General features: G+C 41.0%; 6 protein-coding genes across 6 annotated transcripts; 3 read left to right on the top strand and 3 right to left on the bottom strand.

Moving 5' to 3' along the window:
* Window positions 1-1735: 1735 nt before the first annotated feature.
* ATC70_012197 (uncharacterized protein) lies at window positions 1736-3127 on the top strand (the record flags this gene model as incomplete). Its single annotated transcript, XM_064831379.1, has 1 exon — window positions 1736-3127. The coding sequence occupies one exon, from the start codon at window positions 1736-1738 to the stop codon at window positions 3125-3127; it is 1392 nt and encodes a 463-aa protein (XP_064677659.1).
* Window positions 3128-5084: 1957 nt separating this feature from the next.
* On the bottom strand, window positions 5085-9143 carry UGP1_2 (UTP-glucose-1-phosphate uridylyltransferase; the record flags this gene model as incomplete). Its single annotated transcript, XM_064831378.1, has 1 exon — window positions 5085-9143. One exon carries the CDS (start codon window positions 9141-9143, stop codon window positions 5085-5087), a length of 4059 nt encoding a protein of 1352 aa, XP_064677658.1.
* Window positions 9144-11095: 1952 nt separating this feature from the next.
* On the top strand, window positions 11096-11779 carry ATC70_012195 (uncharacterized protein; the record flags this gene model as incomplete). The annotated part of the gene is made up of 1 exon (XM_064831377.1): window positions 11096-11779. The coding sequence occupies one exon, from the start codon at window positions 11096-11098 to the stop codon at window positions 11777-11779; it is 684 nt and encodes a 227-aa protein (XP_064677657.1).
* Window positions 11780-12211: 432 nt separating this feature from the next.
* ATC70_012194 (uncharacterized protein) lies at window positions 12212-13248 on the bottom strand (the record flags this gene model as incomplete). The annotated part of the gene is made up of 2 exons (XM_064831376.1): window positions 12212-12682; window positions 12736-13248. The coding sequence occupies 2 exons, from the start codon at window positions 13246-13248 to the stop codon at window positions 12212-12214; spliced, it is 984 nt and encodes a 327-aa protein (XP_064677656.1).
* Window positions 13249-14147: 899 nt separating this feature from the next.
* ATC70_012193 (uncharacterized protein) lies at window positions 14148-16477 on the top strand (the record flags this gene model as incomplete). The annotated part of the gene is made up of 3 exons (XM_064831375.1): window positions 14148-14413; window positions 14490-14793; window positions 14849-16477. The coding sequence occupies 3 exons, from the start codon at window positions 14148-14150 to the stop codon at window positions 16475-16477; spliced, it is 2199 nt and encodes a 732-aa protein (XP_064677655.1).
* A 258-nt stretch (window positions 16478-16735) lies between these two features.
* SIP5_3 (SNF1-interacting protein) lies at window positions 16736-18064 on the bottom strand (the record flags this gene model as incomplete). The annotated part of the gene is made up of 2 exons (XM_064831374.1): window positions 16736-17866; window positions 18062-18064. The coding sequence occupies 2 exons, from the start codon at window positions 18062-18064 to the stop codon at window positions 16736-16738; spliced, it is 1134 nt and encodes a 377-aa protein (XP_064677654.1).
* Window positions 18065-18187: the final 123 nt, after the last annotated feature.

Here is an 18187-nt window from a genome sequence, read left to right as displayed (position 1 = left end):
GGAACCGCTAATCAACATGTTCACCATGTCTCCCCATGAGAAAGGCGTTTTTGGTAGCTGAAAATTACTTCAAACTCCGTTCGACATTCTGTCTCGGTTCGTTGATTTCTGATCAATTTGCGACTTGATTAATCTATTTTGACAGATTTGACTATACGAAATGTTATGATCATGCGATTCTTCCTTAAGCTTTCTAGAAGTACGTTTCAAGACGCATCTAGTGATAATAATTATAAAAGATGTTTTGAATAAATCTGTTGAGCAATTTTTGAAAATATGAAAAGAGATTTTTGGCCAAAATGTCGAAATTTTACATTTCAAAATCCCACAAAGATGATTTTATTGGTTACGTTAGATCGATAGAGGCATTTTGATTTGATATATACCATAGTAAAAGTCTTCATTTTCAAGATGAAAAATGCGATCGTTTGATTTTTGATGAAAATCACGAGGGATACCTCATGGTTTGAGGTCGATTTTCGACGATCCCAAAAAATTTGAGCAGAAGTGTCAGAAAGCTAGTGCTTGATTAGAGCAATTGTATGGTGTCACTCAGATGTTCTAAAATGGCTTGTAACACGAGAAATCACGGCTTAAATACATCCAAATTTCGCTGTATTTTGCAAATATTATGATTGTAAGAGGCAATACAGCTCTGGCTTCTGCCCGTATCTTAACTGTTTCCAATGATATAGGTCTGGAGCATCCTAGAAGAGTCAAATATACATCTATATCAAGGTCTTTATAAAGTGTTCTCGCTAATTGCGGGATCAACTTCCGCATGCCCATAGTAAAAGCTGCGTAGTGGCTAGGATGATTGCGATAGTCGCTGCCACAGCCTAAAGTTTAAAATCACGTATTTAGCTCTCCAGTAACACTGCGGAAAGATCAATTAGGTCCCTTGAAAAGCTTCTTATTTCATTCAGGTTATCGTATTGATCCGAACATCTCAACTTCCAACCATAAGACGCAATTGCTATTCAAAATTTTCTTGGTGCACAAATGATCTATGCTAGCATTCGTGAGATAATTTTACAGAACTCATTTGCTATTATATCTTCTGCGACGCAACACAACACAGCACCAGTCCACTGTACCTCTAGCTTGCCTCAAACAAAAAAAAAAATATTACAGTAGCATTATTCAATGTAGACTCCGTTTTATATATTCTTCACTTGATCAACTAATGAAATGATGATCAAAAGTAATGCTGGCATTCCCAAATTCCTTGCTTGCTAGAAAAAAGTAGGAAGAAGCATTGACTCAACTAAAAGCTAGTACTATTCAAAAAAATTCATTTGTATCCGCCATTGAGCGTGGAGAAAGTGATAAAGGGTTTGTTCCAATTATAAGAAATTACTTGATGAATAGGGTCCAATCGCCAGCGATGCCCAAGTTAGTTTGAATCTGAAATGCTACAAATCAGGAACCATTGCATGTCAGCCCATTGGAACACCATCATTACAAATTTACTGCGCTACACTTACTCATTCTTGCAGGTACAAGCAAATTCTAGAAACGCTTCTTGTGAGGTGATTGGCTGGATGTGTGTACAAAATGCTGGAAATCGCCAGAACAGAACGTAATCACGGAGTTTTGACTAATGGACACTACCTAGCAAATACGCGAACCTTCCATGAAAAAGTAGTATAAATACATTGACATTTTTGGGATGTGTCAAAAAAAAATATCAATAAATCATTGAAAGTTTAATATATATATATATTTTATAAAGATGTTCTTTTTCCAACATCCCGTCTACCAACAACAACAACAACAACAACAACAACAGCGTGGCCATCAACTCTCTGTTGATGATTATGTTCAACTTCAATTGTTACTTCGTCAAGAACAGGCTCAGCGTGAACAAGCTGCGCTTTACAAGAAACAGCAACAAGAACAACGTCGTCTTGAAAAGGCTCTTTATAATCTCAAGATTATGACCGAATTACAGCGACGTCGTGAGCAAGAAGAACTTGCCATTCAAGCTTACTATGCCGCTAAGAAGAGAAGACAGCAGCAAGAAGAAGCATTGCTTCTTCATCGCCGTCAGCAAGAACAGGCTTATTTGGATGCCGTTTTGAAACAAAGACAAATTGAACAATACCATCTCCGTACCTTGACCTTAGAACAACAACTCCAAGAACAAGCTGTCAAGTCTGTTGAGTATACCAACCCTTGCCATCCCATGGCTGCTGCTGTCTTTCCTAACTTTGCCAATGCCAATTCCGAACAAGAAGAAGAAATTTCTGACTCTGAGTCTGAGGCTGATCAAGAACATGAGGTTGCTGAGCAAATGGAAGCTCTGGTTAGATTCATTTTTGGTCAACAAGAGGTCCCAAATGAGCAAGCTGAAGAAAGTCCTAGACAAGAAGAGCAAGAAGAGCAAGAAGAGCAAGAAGAGCAAGAAGAAGAGGAGGATGAGCCAACTGAACACACTGTTACTTTAGATGAATTTGTGGACTACATTTCAAGAAAGGCTCAAACGCTAGACGATGATGTTGAAGATGAAAATGGTGATGCCATGGAGCAAGATGACCAGGACTTGGCTGCCTCGGCTATCCAACACATTGATGACCACGAAACTGAAGACGAAGATGGAGACTCCTCCATGGAACAGGCTGAGGAAGTGCCTGCCCTCGTTGAATCTACTGAGTCCCTCCATCATCTGGTGAATGATATCTTGGCGAATACCACTTCAGAAGAATCCTTTTCGGTATTTCCCGAAGAAGACCCTGTCAAAATTGCCAAGTTTGAAGCCTTAAGTCGTATTGAGCAAGAATTAGATCAGATACGTCAACAACACGAAGATCATGTACTCCATGTGCCACTAGATTTCTCTCCTGATGGTCGCTCTGCATTGCCTGATACCATTCCTGCTTCCACTGCTGAAAATCGAGAATTTCTGGGCTACGAAGATCAGATAGTCAAGATCCTTTTGAAGCTTGACATGATTGAATCTGATGGCGATGAGCATATTCGAAATGAACGCAAGGCGTTGGTGAAACGTGCTGAGTCCATGTTGGACAAGCTAGATGAATACAAGCAAAAAGAATGGGAGCGTGTGAGCTGTAGTAGCCATAGTGATAGCGAAGAAATGGAAGAAGAATACGTAGCTGTACTGTAGATTTGATTTTATGTATCATAATTTATAACATGTATTAATAAATATGTAATATTATACCACGATTTTTAATGTGCCTATATTCTTCGGGTTGTATTTTAAGCCTGATTGCTTATCAGATATCCAGGCCGTCAAAGAGTAAGACAATCATTGACGTTTGTCAAACTAATAAGAAGGTAATTGCGAATTGAATAGCACAATAGATTAGAATGACTAATTTTTTGCTCTTGTTGTAAACTGCTATATCTTTTACATGAATTTCATTGTTGCGACTGCGTATCGAAATGCGAAATGCAAAATTATCACGTTGTGGGTGATATTTCGAGTGTGAGACCTATATATATAATTAGGGGGTGGCAAATGTACCAACAAAATAGCCTCTTCACTCGCCACACCTTTTCCTGCTTTCGATCCTGATATGTCAACTAAATCTAACAATGTATTTGGTCTCTAGTATAAGACAACTAGCCGACCGATCTCGCTACGCTCGATGACGGCGTCGCCCTACGGGCTCTCACTGAAGACATCTCAGATCAGAGATATCAAGTAGATTTTAAACAATCAATTAATAGTAAAAGAAAGGCTATAACATCAGAGTCGGAGGGGAGGTATCCATTCGCTGATGTTGCTCTTGAGATGGTGATATAAAGCTGGCCATGCATAAATAAAGGACTTGTGAAGATCTTCAGCGACCTTTTTGAGAGATTGCCGTTGCAAAAGACATCTTTATAGGAAAAAATTCAGAAAAAAGTATTCGGGCTAAGCAACTGCCCTTTCAGATTCATGGTTTCCATTTGGTCAGCATCACAATCATCATTATCATTATTACTGTCACCATCAAAAAGGCGTTTAGGTCAGCCAACAGCAGCGACACCCGCCAAAATTGGTTCAAGCTCAGTTTATTTTTTTCTGATCAAGATTAGACAGATTTTGTCTTTTTCGACCTCTTTACTCTATTTTGTAATATCCGACTATATAAATTGTGATGATCGCCTTTTGCTTCCTAATACATTCTTGAAGTACTTTTCAAGGCGCTTCCAATGGTGCTAGTTGCAATAAGTGTTTTGACTGAAATTATTGAGCAATTTAATAAAATTTGAAATGGGGTCTTTAGCGAAAATAGCCATATTTTGCATATGAAAGCCTTATAAAAGTGGTTTCAGAGGTTGCTTTGGATCGAGAGAAACATTTTGATTTGATATATACCATAGTAAAAGTCTTCATTTTCAAGGTGAAAAATGCGATCGTTTGATTTTTGATGAAAACCATGAGGGATACCTCATGGTTTTTAGTGAAATTTTGGCCATATTTTTTTGGTCCCTGTTGTATTCAAAGATACAGTATTAACAAATTAAGATAGATTTCAAAAAAGGAAGGCTATAAAAAGTAACCAGATACGAAAACTTCTAGATTTATTAACTGATTCAAACACATCCTATTTATAAGAGATCATTACTGATGAATCATCAATCTATCTTGTTGTTTCAACTGAGTCAATACATCGTATCATGTTTATCTAATATCAGTCAATTGAAGGATCTGATTCGTTCAATCAGCCATGATGATACGATCTGTAGCCATCATTATCCTTCACTATCAGAGACCATCATAATCGATTATATGATTCACTTCTGTGTCGAACCTAATGTCCTAATGTAGACAGTGAGAAACAATGTAAATCATGATCCGACTCTTGCTGAGTTACTGAATGTCCGCAACCGCTACAGACTCAACAGCCCCCAACCAGGATCAGGATATACCATTGTTACATACCATAATCTCTAATTACAGCACATCATAAATAACGATATTAGATAACATACAAATACAATATATATACAATATTCAATCAAAATGATATGGGCAGCATCCGTCATTAAAAAACCTTTAAAAACCTCTGAAAGGACAAAAATATACAATAAGGTAAAAAGACTAGATCAGACATCATACCATTCAGCCATTAAGACCGATTCTTAGCTGGTCTACCACGTTTCTTCTGAGGACGAGTAGCAGCCTTATTCTGATTTACTGTTGCAGGAGCAATCTTGCGCTTGCCAACAGCCTTTGCACCATTCCTTCTACCCCAATATAATTCAATACATTCAGTAGAGTTGAAATGTTCAATAGGTTCCCAAGTAGGTTCATCAAATCCTTTCCACTGCACCAAGTATTTACACTTGCCCGGTGAGCCTCTATGGTTGATAACCGCTTGAACCTCTTGATGTTCGCGAATGAAGTCCTCTTTAGAAGTTAGCGTAGCATTAGCCGCAGCATTATACACTAATTTATGCGTAGGTACATCATAACTCAGGAGATTACCTGTACGATCCATCAGAACGTACGAGCCTTTGCTAGTAATTCCGTTGATCAAATAGGGACCCTCATATCGAACATCCAACTTGTTGCTCTTATTCTCATTCACTACCATCACCTTACTCCCAACGGGATAAGGCTTCTCGATGATCTTGTGCTTCTTAGCAAAATTGGCATGATCCTTCTTCTGAGTCTCTAAAATACGTTTCGAGATAGCTGGAATAAGAACATTTTGAACGAAGCTATACTTCTCATCAATCTTCTTCTGATCCACTACATCGTAACTACGAGTCAAGTCTACCTTTGAATAATCCGTCAAACCATTAGGTTGGCGATTAAACAAAATCGTATAAGGACGAGACTTGTGCAATCTAGCATACTTGACATTCAGACAATAATTAACCCAAGGAATATAGTGTTCCCACTGATCACGTTTTCCTTTAAGCAACTTAACTGTTGTCGACTTTGCAAGTTTAATCCAACTCTCCGCAACACTGTTACCCAACGGGTTCCATGCTAACGAGAGACGTCTGTCAATACCACTGATCTCGACCATAGCTTCTACAACCTCATTGATGAATTCCTTTCCTCTATCAGATGTCAAGATCTTTGGCCAACCGAAAAGAGAGAAAACCTGAAGTAATTCACGAGCGATAGTAGTAGCATGCTTATCTGGAATGCAGCGAATGACCGTAAATCGACTATAAATATCCGTCATTACGAATATGAAGTTGCTACCGAATGAACTTGTGACACCCATATCACCAAGATCCATACACCAATGATCCAAAGGTTGATCAGCTTTGGCACTTCGGAAAGGATGATAACCTTCTCGAGCAATGTTGAACTTGTTACATTCAATACAATCCCCCAAGATACGTTCAATATCCTTACGAATGTTAGTCCAATGGAATCCTTCATGATGAATAGCAGTTTCAACATGGTTGATTCCGAAATGACCGACCAAATGTTGAGAAATAATCATATTATCTCGTTCAGTAGCAGGTGGGGTAACATAATCGCAAAACTTCATAGTACGTAAAATTAACTCTTGTTGTTGCTTTGACGAGGCAGCTGATGAGGTGCTAGCTTTCATCGAAGAATGCTTCACATCAACCAGGCCATCATCACCAATACTAGTATCCTTTCGTAAAGCACGAGTAATTCGAACAGGAATACGTTTCATTTGAACAGTTGGTGTGGTAGATTTCAACTTAGAACCCATCTTTCTCTTCTGCTTCAACCTTTCACCTCCATCAGCATAGTACCTGCCCCCCAGAAGATGGCGTGCGGAAGCATCGTCATCTTCATACAGCCGAGATAAAGCATCAGGAATGACATTCAAAACACCAGGTAAGTGAACAATGTCAAAAGTGTAAGAAAAGATGTTCTCCCACCACCCAAGCATCAACGCATTAGGAATCTCTTGCGTATTCAAATAGATCAAACTCTTGTGATCCGTGTGCAGGGTAAACCGTCTCATATACAGAAACCGATGAAACTTTTCTAATGAATAACAAATTCCCAAAAGCTCACGTTTCGTAGTACTGTAATTGCGTTCAGAAGGAGAGAGTTTACGCGATACCAAACCAATATACCGAATTTCATTCTGAATCACTTGGTACAACAAACCACCAATTGCAGTGAGACTAGCATCAGTAGCTAAATGAAATCGACATGAGAAATCAGGGGTGGACATAACCAACGCATTGGTAAGTGCATCCTTCAAATTTGCAATAGTTCTGTCATGTCTTGCCGTCCAGACCTTCGACAAATCTTTACACTGCTTCAACGAGTCGAGATCACCCGTTAAGCGAGAATACATCGGAATAGAAGATCGGAAATAGGACATCAGACCCAGAAACGAAGCAAGCTGTCTACCAGTCTTAATAGGAGGCCACTGCATGATATTGGTAAGTTTTCTTCCATCAGGGACTAACTTGCCATCAATTACACTCCATCCTAAAAGGTAAATGCTTCTCTGAGCAAAGACCACCTTCTCTGGATTCAAAACCAGATTAGCCTTTGTCAAACGACGAATCACTTCAGCAACAAGTTTAAAGTGATTTTCCAAGCTACCCGAGGTACTACAGATTATATCATCAACGTAGCAGAACACTGACTGGTCATCCTTGGTAGAATTGGGAGTAGCAGCATTGGACGTATTCAGATCTGACAACAGATTCTGCAATGTACGAACAACTACTGAACCAACATGACGAATACCGTACGCAGCCTTCCGAAAGGTGTACTGAGTATTGCTAAACGGCGAAGTAAACGAAACCTTATGAGCTTGCGAGGGATCCAATCCAAAACTGGTAAAACAAGCATGGATATCCAGACAAGTATGAATCGTTTTATTCCCAATATTCTGATGAATAGATGAAATCAACGGCAACTGTTGTTTGTCATCAACCTCCAAAATCGAATTCAACTTACGGACGTCTAACACCACACGAGGCTTAGACATGTCATAATTGCCATTCGAATCTTTCTTCTTCACCACCAACAACGGATGATTGAAGCGGGTATGACTCGCCGATCGTTCGATAACGCCTTCATCAAGCCACACTTGGATCTGTTTATTAACAGCATCCCTATAGGCCTCCGCAAGTGGATATTGAGCACGATAGGCAACACAGCCAGGCTTAGTATCCAGCTTGATAACAGAATCAGGCAAATTACACAGAGTATTTCTCATGTCAATTTGCGAATTCTCCAATAACAGTTCATTCAATAGCCTAACGTAAGGAGCACGTTCCTTATCACTACCAAATGGATGGTGATTAGGTTCAATCGAGTCGTCAACAGGATCTGGCTTTCTGGGCCCAGTCTGAAAATCATGCTGACTCACTAAACCACTAATACCAATACCAATCTTAGAGAGAACATCCATTCCCAATAACACATGTACATTTTCTTCCGAATAAAATGTAAAAACTTCAAATGAATGTGAACTAACAACTTTATTATAAGTAACATTCAAGACCACAGAACCAACACGAGGAACGGTAGTCGCTTCATGTGCCAACTGTACAATACTGTCAGCAGCAGCAGCTTCAAAACCAGAATGAGTACGACCTCCTAGATGATCGAAAAACTCGTCAGTAATGCAACTAAAAGTCGCACCAGTGTCTACGATGCCGAAACAAATGACATTTTGTACCACAATTGGAACACAAATGGCATTGGAACGCAATGTAGGAGGTGCACTAAATACAGCATCAAACTTACATTCTTGAGCAGACAAATTCTGCACCAAGTCAACATCAGACACAGAAACACTGTCCATACCATCAACAATCGAAGCCTGAGCTCGACCACACAGGTCCTCAGCATCGGTGATAGTATGACCATCTGATTCCGACATTTCCACATCAGAGTCAACCTCAGTATTCTCAGTCTCCTGAACAGGAGACAAACCAGGACTAACTTCATCCCGCACGGGAACAGAAGCAGCAACGACAGAAGCAGCAACCGAAGACGCAGCGGAACAGGCATTGATCTCCCTGCTCTTTTCCCGAAGTACGGCAGCACCAGCCTCAGACGCCAAAGCCTTGTTCACCATGGATTGTACTGTTGGACGCTTCGTCATCATGCGAACAGTCTTCGTAGGACCAGAAGAACCACCGTTGGCACACGAATGACCCTTTCCGTAGTGTCCATTGCATTCCTTGCACGATTGCTCCGCACGATGTTGAGCCATGGTCTTGCCAAACTTCGAAACCCAAGGATCCCATCTTGAGACATTTGAGATAAAATGGAGTAAACGGTTGTAGTATAAAATCAATAGTGATCCGGATTACACGGTTAAAAAAAATGTTGTATTCAAAGATACAGTATTAACAAATTAAGATAGATTTCAAAAAAGGAAGGCTATAAAAAGTAACCAGATACGAAAACTTCTAGATTTATTAACTGATTCAAACACATCCTATTTATAAGAGATCATTACTGATGAATCATCAATCTATCTTGTTGTTTCAACTGAGTCAATACATCGTATCATGTTTATCTAATATCAGTCAATTGAAGGATCTGATTCGTTCAATCAGCCATGATGATACGATCTGTAGCCATCATTATCCTTCACTATCAGAGACCATCATAATCGATTATATGATTCACTTCTGTGTCGAACCTAATGTCCTAATGTAGACAGTGAGAAACAATGTAAATCATGATCCGACTCTTGCTGAGTTACTGAATGTCCGCAACCGCTACAGACTCAACAGTCCCCAAAAAATTGAGTAAATGTGTCAGGAAGTTGCTGCTACTTGAGTACAATTATTTGGCGTAGTTCTGGCGGCTCAGAAAGATTTACATGTCAAGATATGAAGGCTTGAAAGCTGTCAAAATTTTTTACGTTTTTGCTTTATAGCTGTTATTTACACAGCGTGAATCACATCTTCGATAGATAGCTGACGGGTAGTTCTACAACCTGTGCAACTTATAATTTGAATAGAAGGCATATTTATTTTGTTAAGCTCAAAATCATTCTCTAGACTTCAAATATATACAACTATCCTTCAGTAATGTAAATCAATAGATTACACTACAACCCAAATTTAAAGCCTATATTAACGAATTCATACCTACTGGGAACCAAAGACTCGCACTGTCGTTATTCATCGTCCTGCATTTATATTACGTGCAGTACAAGAAGTTTGCAAGTTCATCGATACTTAGAGACGATTTGTTGGTACATTAGCCGTAGGTGCGTTAGCCACCCCCATATAATTAGAAGCTACTACTTGTTGATTCTGATTTAATAGCTTCTACGGCATTTATATAGTGCCATTTGTCTAAATTCTCTCCAATAAAGTGTACTGTCCCCCGCTACCTTTTGCTCTGGCAGTCTTTCAGTAAATCAAAGACATTCTCATCGAAAAAATATCCTGATCCAGGGAAAGTATGTCTAGAAAATCGATTATGAGAGATGCAGATCATATCGTATTAAATCTATGCTCTGCTGGAAAACTCGCAACTTGTTCTTTTTGGTAATTACAAACAGATTTACGGAACTACTAACCATCTGTGAATTATAGAATCATCAGAAATAACGATCGAAATTCTCTGGCTCAGAATCGAACCCTATCAAGATATCTACGAAGAACACCTGCAAGTTCATGGCATACATAGAAAATCTGATTTATCTGTGTTAATTTTCATGAAATGCCATTAGAGATACAATTTTCTTCTGCTTTGTTCATTAAGAGATGTTCCAAATACATAACGATGTATTGGCCCAAGAAATTTCAAGAAAAAAAGGGAGGTTTACCGAAGCACGATTACTGTAAAATGCTTTGTAATTCAACTCCCTCGGATGGATCCTCACTTGTTAAGAATATCTTGGTACAGAACCAATGCCATGAGAGGACATTCATTTCTGTGTTGTTTATCGACTTGTCAATAACGTAAAAATGTAATTTTGAAACCTTAGCTATTGATATCATGTAGACAGCAAACCTTGCTTATGTTTGCCATGACATCTAACTGTTGGGCATTGCTTAGCATAGGACTAATTACAAGAAAATAACCTTTATGATACAAAGCAAGGCTATCTGTATTCGAAACCTTAAATGGGATATACAAGCTATAAATACTCTCATCTCAAATCTAACAAAACTCAAATACCATACTTTTTCCTGATCGTAAATGTGCAAATACTTGATAATTACTGCAGCTCTTCTCAAAGCTGAGGTATATTGGGTTTGCTCTGCCATTTCCTGTTTATACCATTCTACCACTAGTAGCACAATTTCAACACAAATCAAAGCACCACCCGACAGCAGCATTGTAACTGGTCAAATCATCATAACAGCGGTTGATAACCAGCCAGATAGCGAAGAAGATGCAACTCAACTGAGCGAGCTGGAACAACATACAGCACACCGACGACTAAGTCTACCGTTGCTGACTGTGGATGATGGCGATGGCTGTTATGATGGCATTCGTTATAGACCTTCTGCTGCCGACGAGATGACGGGGACAACATGTCCTCCTGTTTGGTGGCAGAAGGCCAAGATTAAATTATCTCACTCAGGAAGCAATGGTCTTCAGAAAACTACCACACACTCTTCTTTGAATACTACAGCGCCCAACTCAGAAGAACAACGTGTTGATGAAGCTTGCCAACCCGTGTTTGATTATTTGCAATCTATTCACAGTAGACATAGTTCAGCTTCATCAGCCATCTCTCAACATAGCCTCAACAGCTCATATGAAAAGAAACACCATCATCGAGCCAGGAAGATGGTGACCAAAATCAAGACGCACATCATCAAGATATCTCGCCACCGTAGAGGTACATCTTTGTCTTTAGATGAGCTTAAGCTGTAGAATTAGCCCAGTAATATACACCCTTTCATCGAAATACAACAATAAAAAAAGAGACGATAGTAGTAGAACTGCACAAGGTATATTATACTAGCGTGTTCACTAGCCTAATTCATTTTGAATTGTTTTATACTTTTGCAAGAGATGTCGATATGCAAGGAATCAGATTCAACTTTTGATAAAAGGCCCTTCTAGTGATGACGGTAGTAGACTCTACTCCATCTCTGCTATACATTGCATACGTGGTTCCTGCATCTGTTGCTGATTTGAGGTATATTTTGCTAAGGGATCGGTATTGTCGAATGCTTTTGAAACGGAATAGATAAAGTGTGTAAAGGGAATGCTCAGTGTGATTGAGCGTCAAATGGAACCGTTGGATTGACGTTTGGTTAGGTAGAAGGAGAACTGGCAGTCTTTCATCATAAGGCGTTGAAGTCAGGACATGACAAGCGAGAATTTGATAAACGACAGACAGTGGAGCAGGCAATCCTCAAATTTCAGTGATTCCATAAAAATGTGCGGTGTGGGAAGTACCTGCAGAGGGTAATAGGACAAGTCGCATTGAATGAAGCCCATGTGCTTCAGAAAGGAACGACGGATCAATGTATAGTCCATTAGGTAATAGGCGCTGACGACTCCATTGACAAACTTGTTGCTCATTCCATTGATGACCAGCTGCTTGATGTATGAGTCAACTACTTCCACCAATGTGAGGTGAGGCATGATGGTGGGCCCTCTCAACGACTGGTTCTCTTGAGTGTGGCCTTTGTAGTATTGCAAATGAATTCTTATCTTCAAAGGCTCGCTGCTGTAAGAAATGAGGGGATTGTCCAGTCGATACTTGGTATGGACAACCAATTGACAAGACGCTTCTGGTGTTCCATCAAAATTAGTGACAACAAGAAACTTTGTAACCGCATCCAACGCATCGTTCGCTTAAATTCAATGAGGTGATGTACATGTCGCATTTTGCGTAAAGCGAGTAAGAAGTTCAACATGGCATCGTTCGATACTGTGATAGGATTGCACGTTGGCGTCAGTTCATAGTGTGAGGCAAGAGGCACCAGGTCCAGCGATGTTAGCTTTGGAAACCTATGCAATATATATCCAACGTATTTCGGCAAGATCGAGTACAGTTTGAGCTTAGCTGTGCGAACAGTCAAGTGAGGCTTTAGTTTTGTGTAGTCGATTGCGTTTTCCTCTTCTTCGGATTCTTCTCTTGTTTCAAATCCAAGCTGCCTTAATGGTGATACTTCGTGTAGCTTCAGATCTAGTTCCTTCAATGCCAGACAGCTGTCAATAAGCGAGTCTAGCTGTTTGAAATTAATGCCCTCTCCAAATACAAGGTCTCTAGTTTGACGAATTGATCTAGTTGGCTGTATAGTATCGTAAAGATGTGCTTTGAAGGACTCAAGGTGGACGTCTCCATCAGCTTCAATTGCTTTATTTGAGATTGCATTTGGATAGCACATTCAATGTATTCTTTTGTCGAATACCCCTCTGGTGCAGGCAGGTATTGTAAATGCTGTAGTTTATGCCGTGCAAGCAGCGATTTGATCAGTTTGTAACATTCAGCATCTCCCGTGGGATTGATTTTCTTTATATTAGCACAAATATCGAGTAGCTGTGTGATGTGCACAGATGCCGAGTAATGGAAGAGTCTTTTGATGTCAATTGATTCAACTATGAGCTTATAGTTGCGATTCTCTTGCCTCTTGATGGCCTGCAGGTAGTTCAACAATTGCTGGTCGGTGCCAAAATACAGGTGTCTGAATAAGCAATACCTTGCTTGTCGGTGCCAGTTTTTGCACACAAACAAGCACGGATACACATATTTACTAGAAGGAAGAAATCCAAGCACGAGCTGCAAAACCTCGCATGGTAAGTCTTTTCAGTCTGCCATGCATTTGCAAGTCTTATATGTATGTACAGTCATTCAACCTTTTGATTACAACAAGAAATGGCGGATGTGAAGAGTGTTGCTACTGGCAAACAGAGCAAAGAGTCGCTGCCAACGAAATGGAATCCAATGGGTGCAAATGTAGCCAATGGTCATACATAGTAACTATGCTCAATTGTTTGCTGAAATATTTGACATTACATTGATTTACTATCCAACATAGCGCTCAAAGCACATCAATGTGTAGCCTATAGTCTGTGATTCATCATTCAATATTGAAACTGAATGATCTTGCTCACATATTATATGCATCATCCAACATTGGATCCACAAGCCACAACATACTCTCCATCAAGAGCTTCTCCCCCCCCAGCCCTGCCGGTCACTATCACTAATTTTTTCAGCAATATTTTTTCCAAATGTTCAACTCTTTTCTTTTTCATCAAATCTATACAGAACCTGAATATAAAGATGCCTAGTGTCGATTGGAAAAACCTTCCTGAACGTGAAGAAGATATCAACTTTGACGATATTTACGAGAAACACCAAGTTTCCACCGAGAATGATTTCGACACCATTGTCGTTGTTGATGGCGCCCCTATTGTCGATGAAGCCAAGGAAGAAAAATTGATGACTGTATTGACCAAGCTCTTCACTAAGGGTGCTGGCGAGATCAAGGAGAACGGTATTTGGATGCCCATGACTCCCAATGAGGAGGGCAAAAAGACCAGTTCAGGGTATGTATATAATGATGGCATTGGAAAGGCTTGATGACTGATTGTGTGTTTTGCGCGTGGTTTTTTGTCTCTCTAGTTACCTTTTCATCGATTTCACATCACCTGAATCTGCTCACGCTGCTGTCAAGAACTTGGATGGCCACAAACTGAGTAAAACTGTTACTTTGTCAGTCAACAAGTTCACCGATGTCGAAAAGTACAGTGATATGAATGAGGAATATGTCGAACCTCAAATCGAACCCTACACAGCCAAGGAGCACTTGAAGAGCGCCTTGATGGATCCCCAAGCCCGTGATCAATTTGTCATGTATAGAGGCGATGATGTCTCCATCTTTTGGAACAGAAAGACTGAATCCCCTGAACATGTCTACTCTAGAACTGTAAGTGTAGCTTCATCACCATTATTGACATGTTTCATTGACGCACCTTCATTAGAACTGGACCGAAACCTACGTCCAATGGTCTCCCAAGGGTTCCTATCTTTCTACATTCCACACCCAAGGTATCGCTCTCTGGGGTGGCCCATCTTGGAACAAAATTGTTCGTTTCGTTCATCCCGGTGTCAAGTTGATTGATTTCTCTCCCAACGAACGTTACCTCGTCACTTGGTCCAACGAGCCCATCAGTTTAGATAGATTGCCTGAAAGCGGTCATCCTTTCAGTGAATACGATGAAGGTAATCAAGTGGTTATTTGGGATATCAAGACTGGTTCTTTGCTCCGTTCTTTCCCTCTTGTTCAAGCCGCTGGTGAGGAACAAAAGACTGTGCGCTGGCCCATGTTCAAGTGGTCTTCTACTGAGAAGCACTTTGCTCGTGTTGTTCCTGGTCAACAGCTGTCTGTCTATGAAGCTCCCTCCATGGGTTTGGTTGGTAAGAAGTCTATTAAGGCTCCTGGTATCGTCGACTTTGAATGGTCTCCTGCCAAGGGTAACGCTTCTGATCCCAAGATTTACCAAAAGGAAGAAGTGTTGGCTTACTGGACCCCTGAAATTGGTAACCAACCTGCTCGTGTTTCCATGATGACCATTCCCTCCAAGGAAGTCATTGCCACCAAGAACTTGTTCAACGTCTCTGAATGTAAGCTTTACTGGCAAAACCAAGGCCACTTTTTGGCTGTCAAGGTCGATCGTCATACCAAGACCAAGAAGTCCACCTATGCCAACATTGAAATCTTCCGTGTTAACCAAAAGAATATTCCTGTCGAGACCATTGAATTGAAGGATCCTATGCTTGCTTTCGCCTGGGAGCCTTATGGAGAACGTTTCGCTACTATCACCACCAGCGATCCTGCTTACGGTTCCACTCCTGCTCATGGTCAAGCACCTGTCACTGTCAAGACTGATGTCAAGTTCTTCTACCTCGATAAATCCAAGAAGGCCAATGCTGGTTTCAAGCTGATGAAATCTCTCGACAAGAAGACTGCCAACTACCTCTTCTGGTCTCCCAAGGGTCACAACATTGTGTTGGCTACTTTGCGTTCCTCTACCGTTTCTGATCTCGAGTTCTACGATCTTGATTTCGAGCCTCTCGCTAGTGATAAGAAGGACAAGAGCGATCCTGGATCTACTGTCCAACTTTTGTCCACACAAGAACACTACGGTGTCAGTGATGTTGAGTGGGATCCCACTGGTCGTTATGTCGTTACAGGCTCCAGCATGTGGCGCCAATCTGCCGATCATGGTTTCTGTATCTGGGACTTCAAGGGTCAACTCTTGTTCAAGCAAAACATTGAAAACTTCAAGCAATTGTTGTGGCGTCCTCGCCCTGAGAGCTTGTTGTCTTCTGAACAAAAGAAGAAGATCAAGAAGAATCTCCGTCAATTCTCCAAGCAATTCGATGAGGATGATCTTGCTTTGGGTGATGCCACTGCTGCTAAACTCCACGCTGAGCGTAGAAAGGCTGTTGAGGAATGGTACGCCTGGAGAAAGGCTACTGAACGTAAGCTTGATGAAGAGCGTAAGACTCTTGGTAAGGAGGTCCAACATGCTGATGAGGGCAAGTCTGAAGTCGTTGAGGAATGGGTTGAAGAAGTCATTGAAGAGAGCGAAGAGATCTTGGATTAATTATCTTGTTGCATACATTATTTACTTTAATAAAATCATTCAGTCTGTTTTTCTAGAAGCATAGCTGTAGGCTCGTGTTAGCGTACTATAAACAGGGCCTGTAAGCGCACGGACACCTTCATGTATTATTTTTCATTTCTTGATCCAAACAAGAATCAGATTTTTATCTACTGCAATTGTCAAGACAAATCAAAAAACACAAAAAGCATTAAACTGATGAATAGATCAAAATGATTTTATTATGCAAATTAGTTGAATTTAATCAGCACGAAGAGTTTCCAAAAACTTCTTGGAAGCGACAGTGTTGGGAGTCTTCTTCTTTTGGACCTTAGCAACCTTACCAGCAGCAGCCTTCTCAGCCTTGACGAGCTCAGCACGACGGAGAACTTGAGCGTAAGGGTTGAGGCGGTTCATGACACCTTGGTTCTTGAGAGGGTTCTTCTTTTGAGTGAAGGGACGCTTGTGGTGCTTGTTACCAGCAGGACGAACAACGGATTGGATTTCATCAGAGTTGATGAGGCGAGCAACATCAGGGTTGGTCATGATGTGAGCGGGCAAGACGTAGTCCTTCTTCAAGGTAGCAGGAGCTTCATAGGTACCGTAGAGCTCATCGAGGAGAGCAATAGCGGATTGAGTCCAGATGATGAAACGACCGAGATGTCCACCAGGAGCGAGTTGCAAGAGGTTAAGACGACGGACGTTAACGAGCTCGAGACCGGGCAAGTTACGGAAAGCCTTGACAAGACCGTTATCCTCGTTATAGATGACAAGAGGACCACGGCGTTGTCTGTGGCGACGGTTACGGAGCTTACCTTGGCCAGCACGGAGCTTGCGAGAGTTAGAGACCTTGACGACATCAGAGTATGCGTTAAGAGACTTCAACAAAGCAACAGCTTCCTTAGTCTTGGTCAACTTCTCAATAGAGTCAGCGACAACAAGAGGAACCTCCTCAATCTTTTCAACACGGTGACCACGAGCCATGACCAAAGAGGGAAGAGCAGAGGCAGCCAAAGCGGAAGCAGTAGCGAAACGCTTTTGGTTCAAGTTGGTCTTGATGTGCCACTTTCTCCAGGTCTTGGTAGGAGCAAACATACGACCACCACGACACATGTTACCAAAGGCAGCTTGGCCAGCACGGTGAGTACCAGAACCATTGACACGAGGAATACGGGCAACAGCACGACCAGTACCCCAAGATTCGGCAGAGGTTTGTTCACCAGCCTTGTCAGAGACAGCATAAGCTTGACGCTTGTTCTTGGCCATGTTGGTGTGAACAAAGTTGACGATATCAGGACGAATGGGGGCCTTGAAGACAGCAGGGAGAGGGACAGTGCTAGAGACGTTCTTACCGCACTCGGCGTAGACGTTGATGACAGGTCTGGCAGCGGACTAAGCATGTAAGAAGTTAGTATCATGTATACATGTCAAAATGCAACCATCAGCCATCGATCCATCTCAGTGTCAATTGCAAGATTCATATCCGTTCTCATATCATAAATGGGTGAATTTGGCAGGCAATGAGCGTCTATGATTGATGCTGTAGATGGATAGATGTTTGATGTTGCTGCTATGCTGGTACTTTACCATCTTTATGTATGGATGAAAATTAAAAGAAAGAGATTCAAAGAATCAAACAATAGCCAAACCGAGCTTTTTCTGATATAGGGTTTCACCGGATCCTCCAAATGGGTTGCGGTCTGAAATGGGCAT

This window comes from Mucor velutinosus (assembly GCF_035048745.1).
Source record: "Mucor velutinosus strain NIH1002 chromosome Unknown tig00001569, whole genome shotgun sequence".
Taxonomy (NCBI): Eukaryota; Fungi; Mucoromycota; class Mucoromycetes; order Mucorales; family Mucoraceae; genus Mucor; species Mucor velutinosus.
The sequence above is the reverse complement of the archived record's forward strand: the minus strand, read 5'-3'. Positions and strand labels throughout refer to the sequence as shown.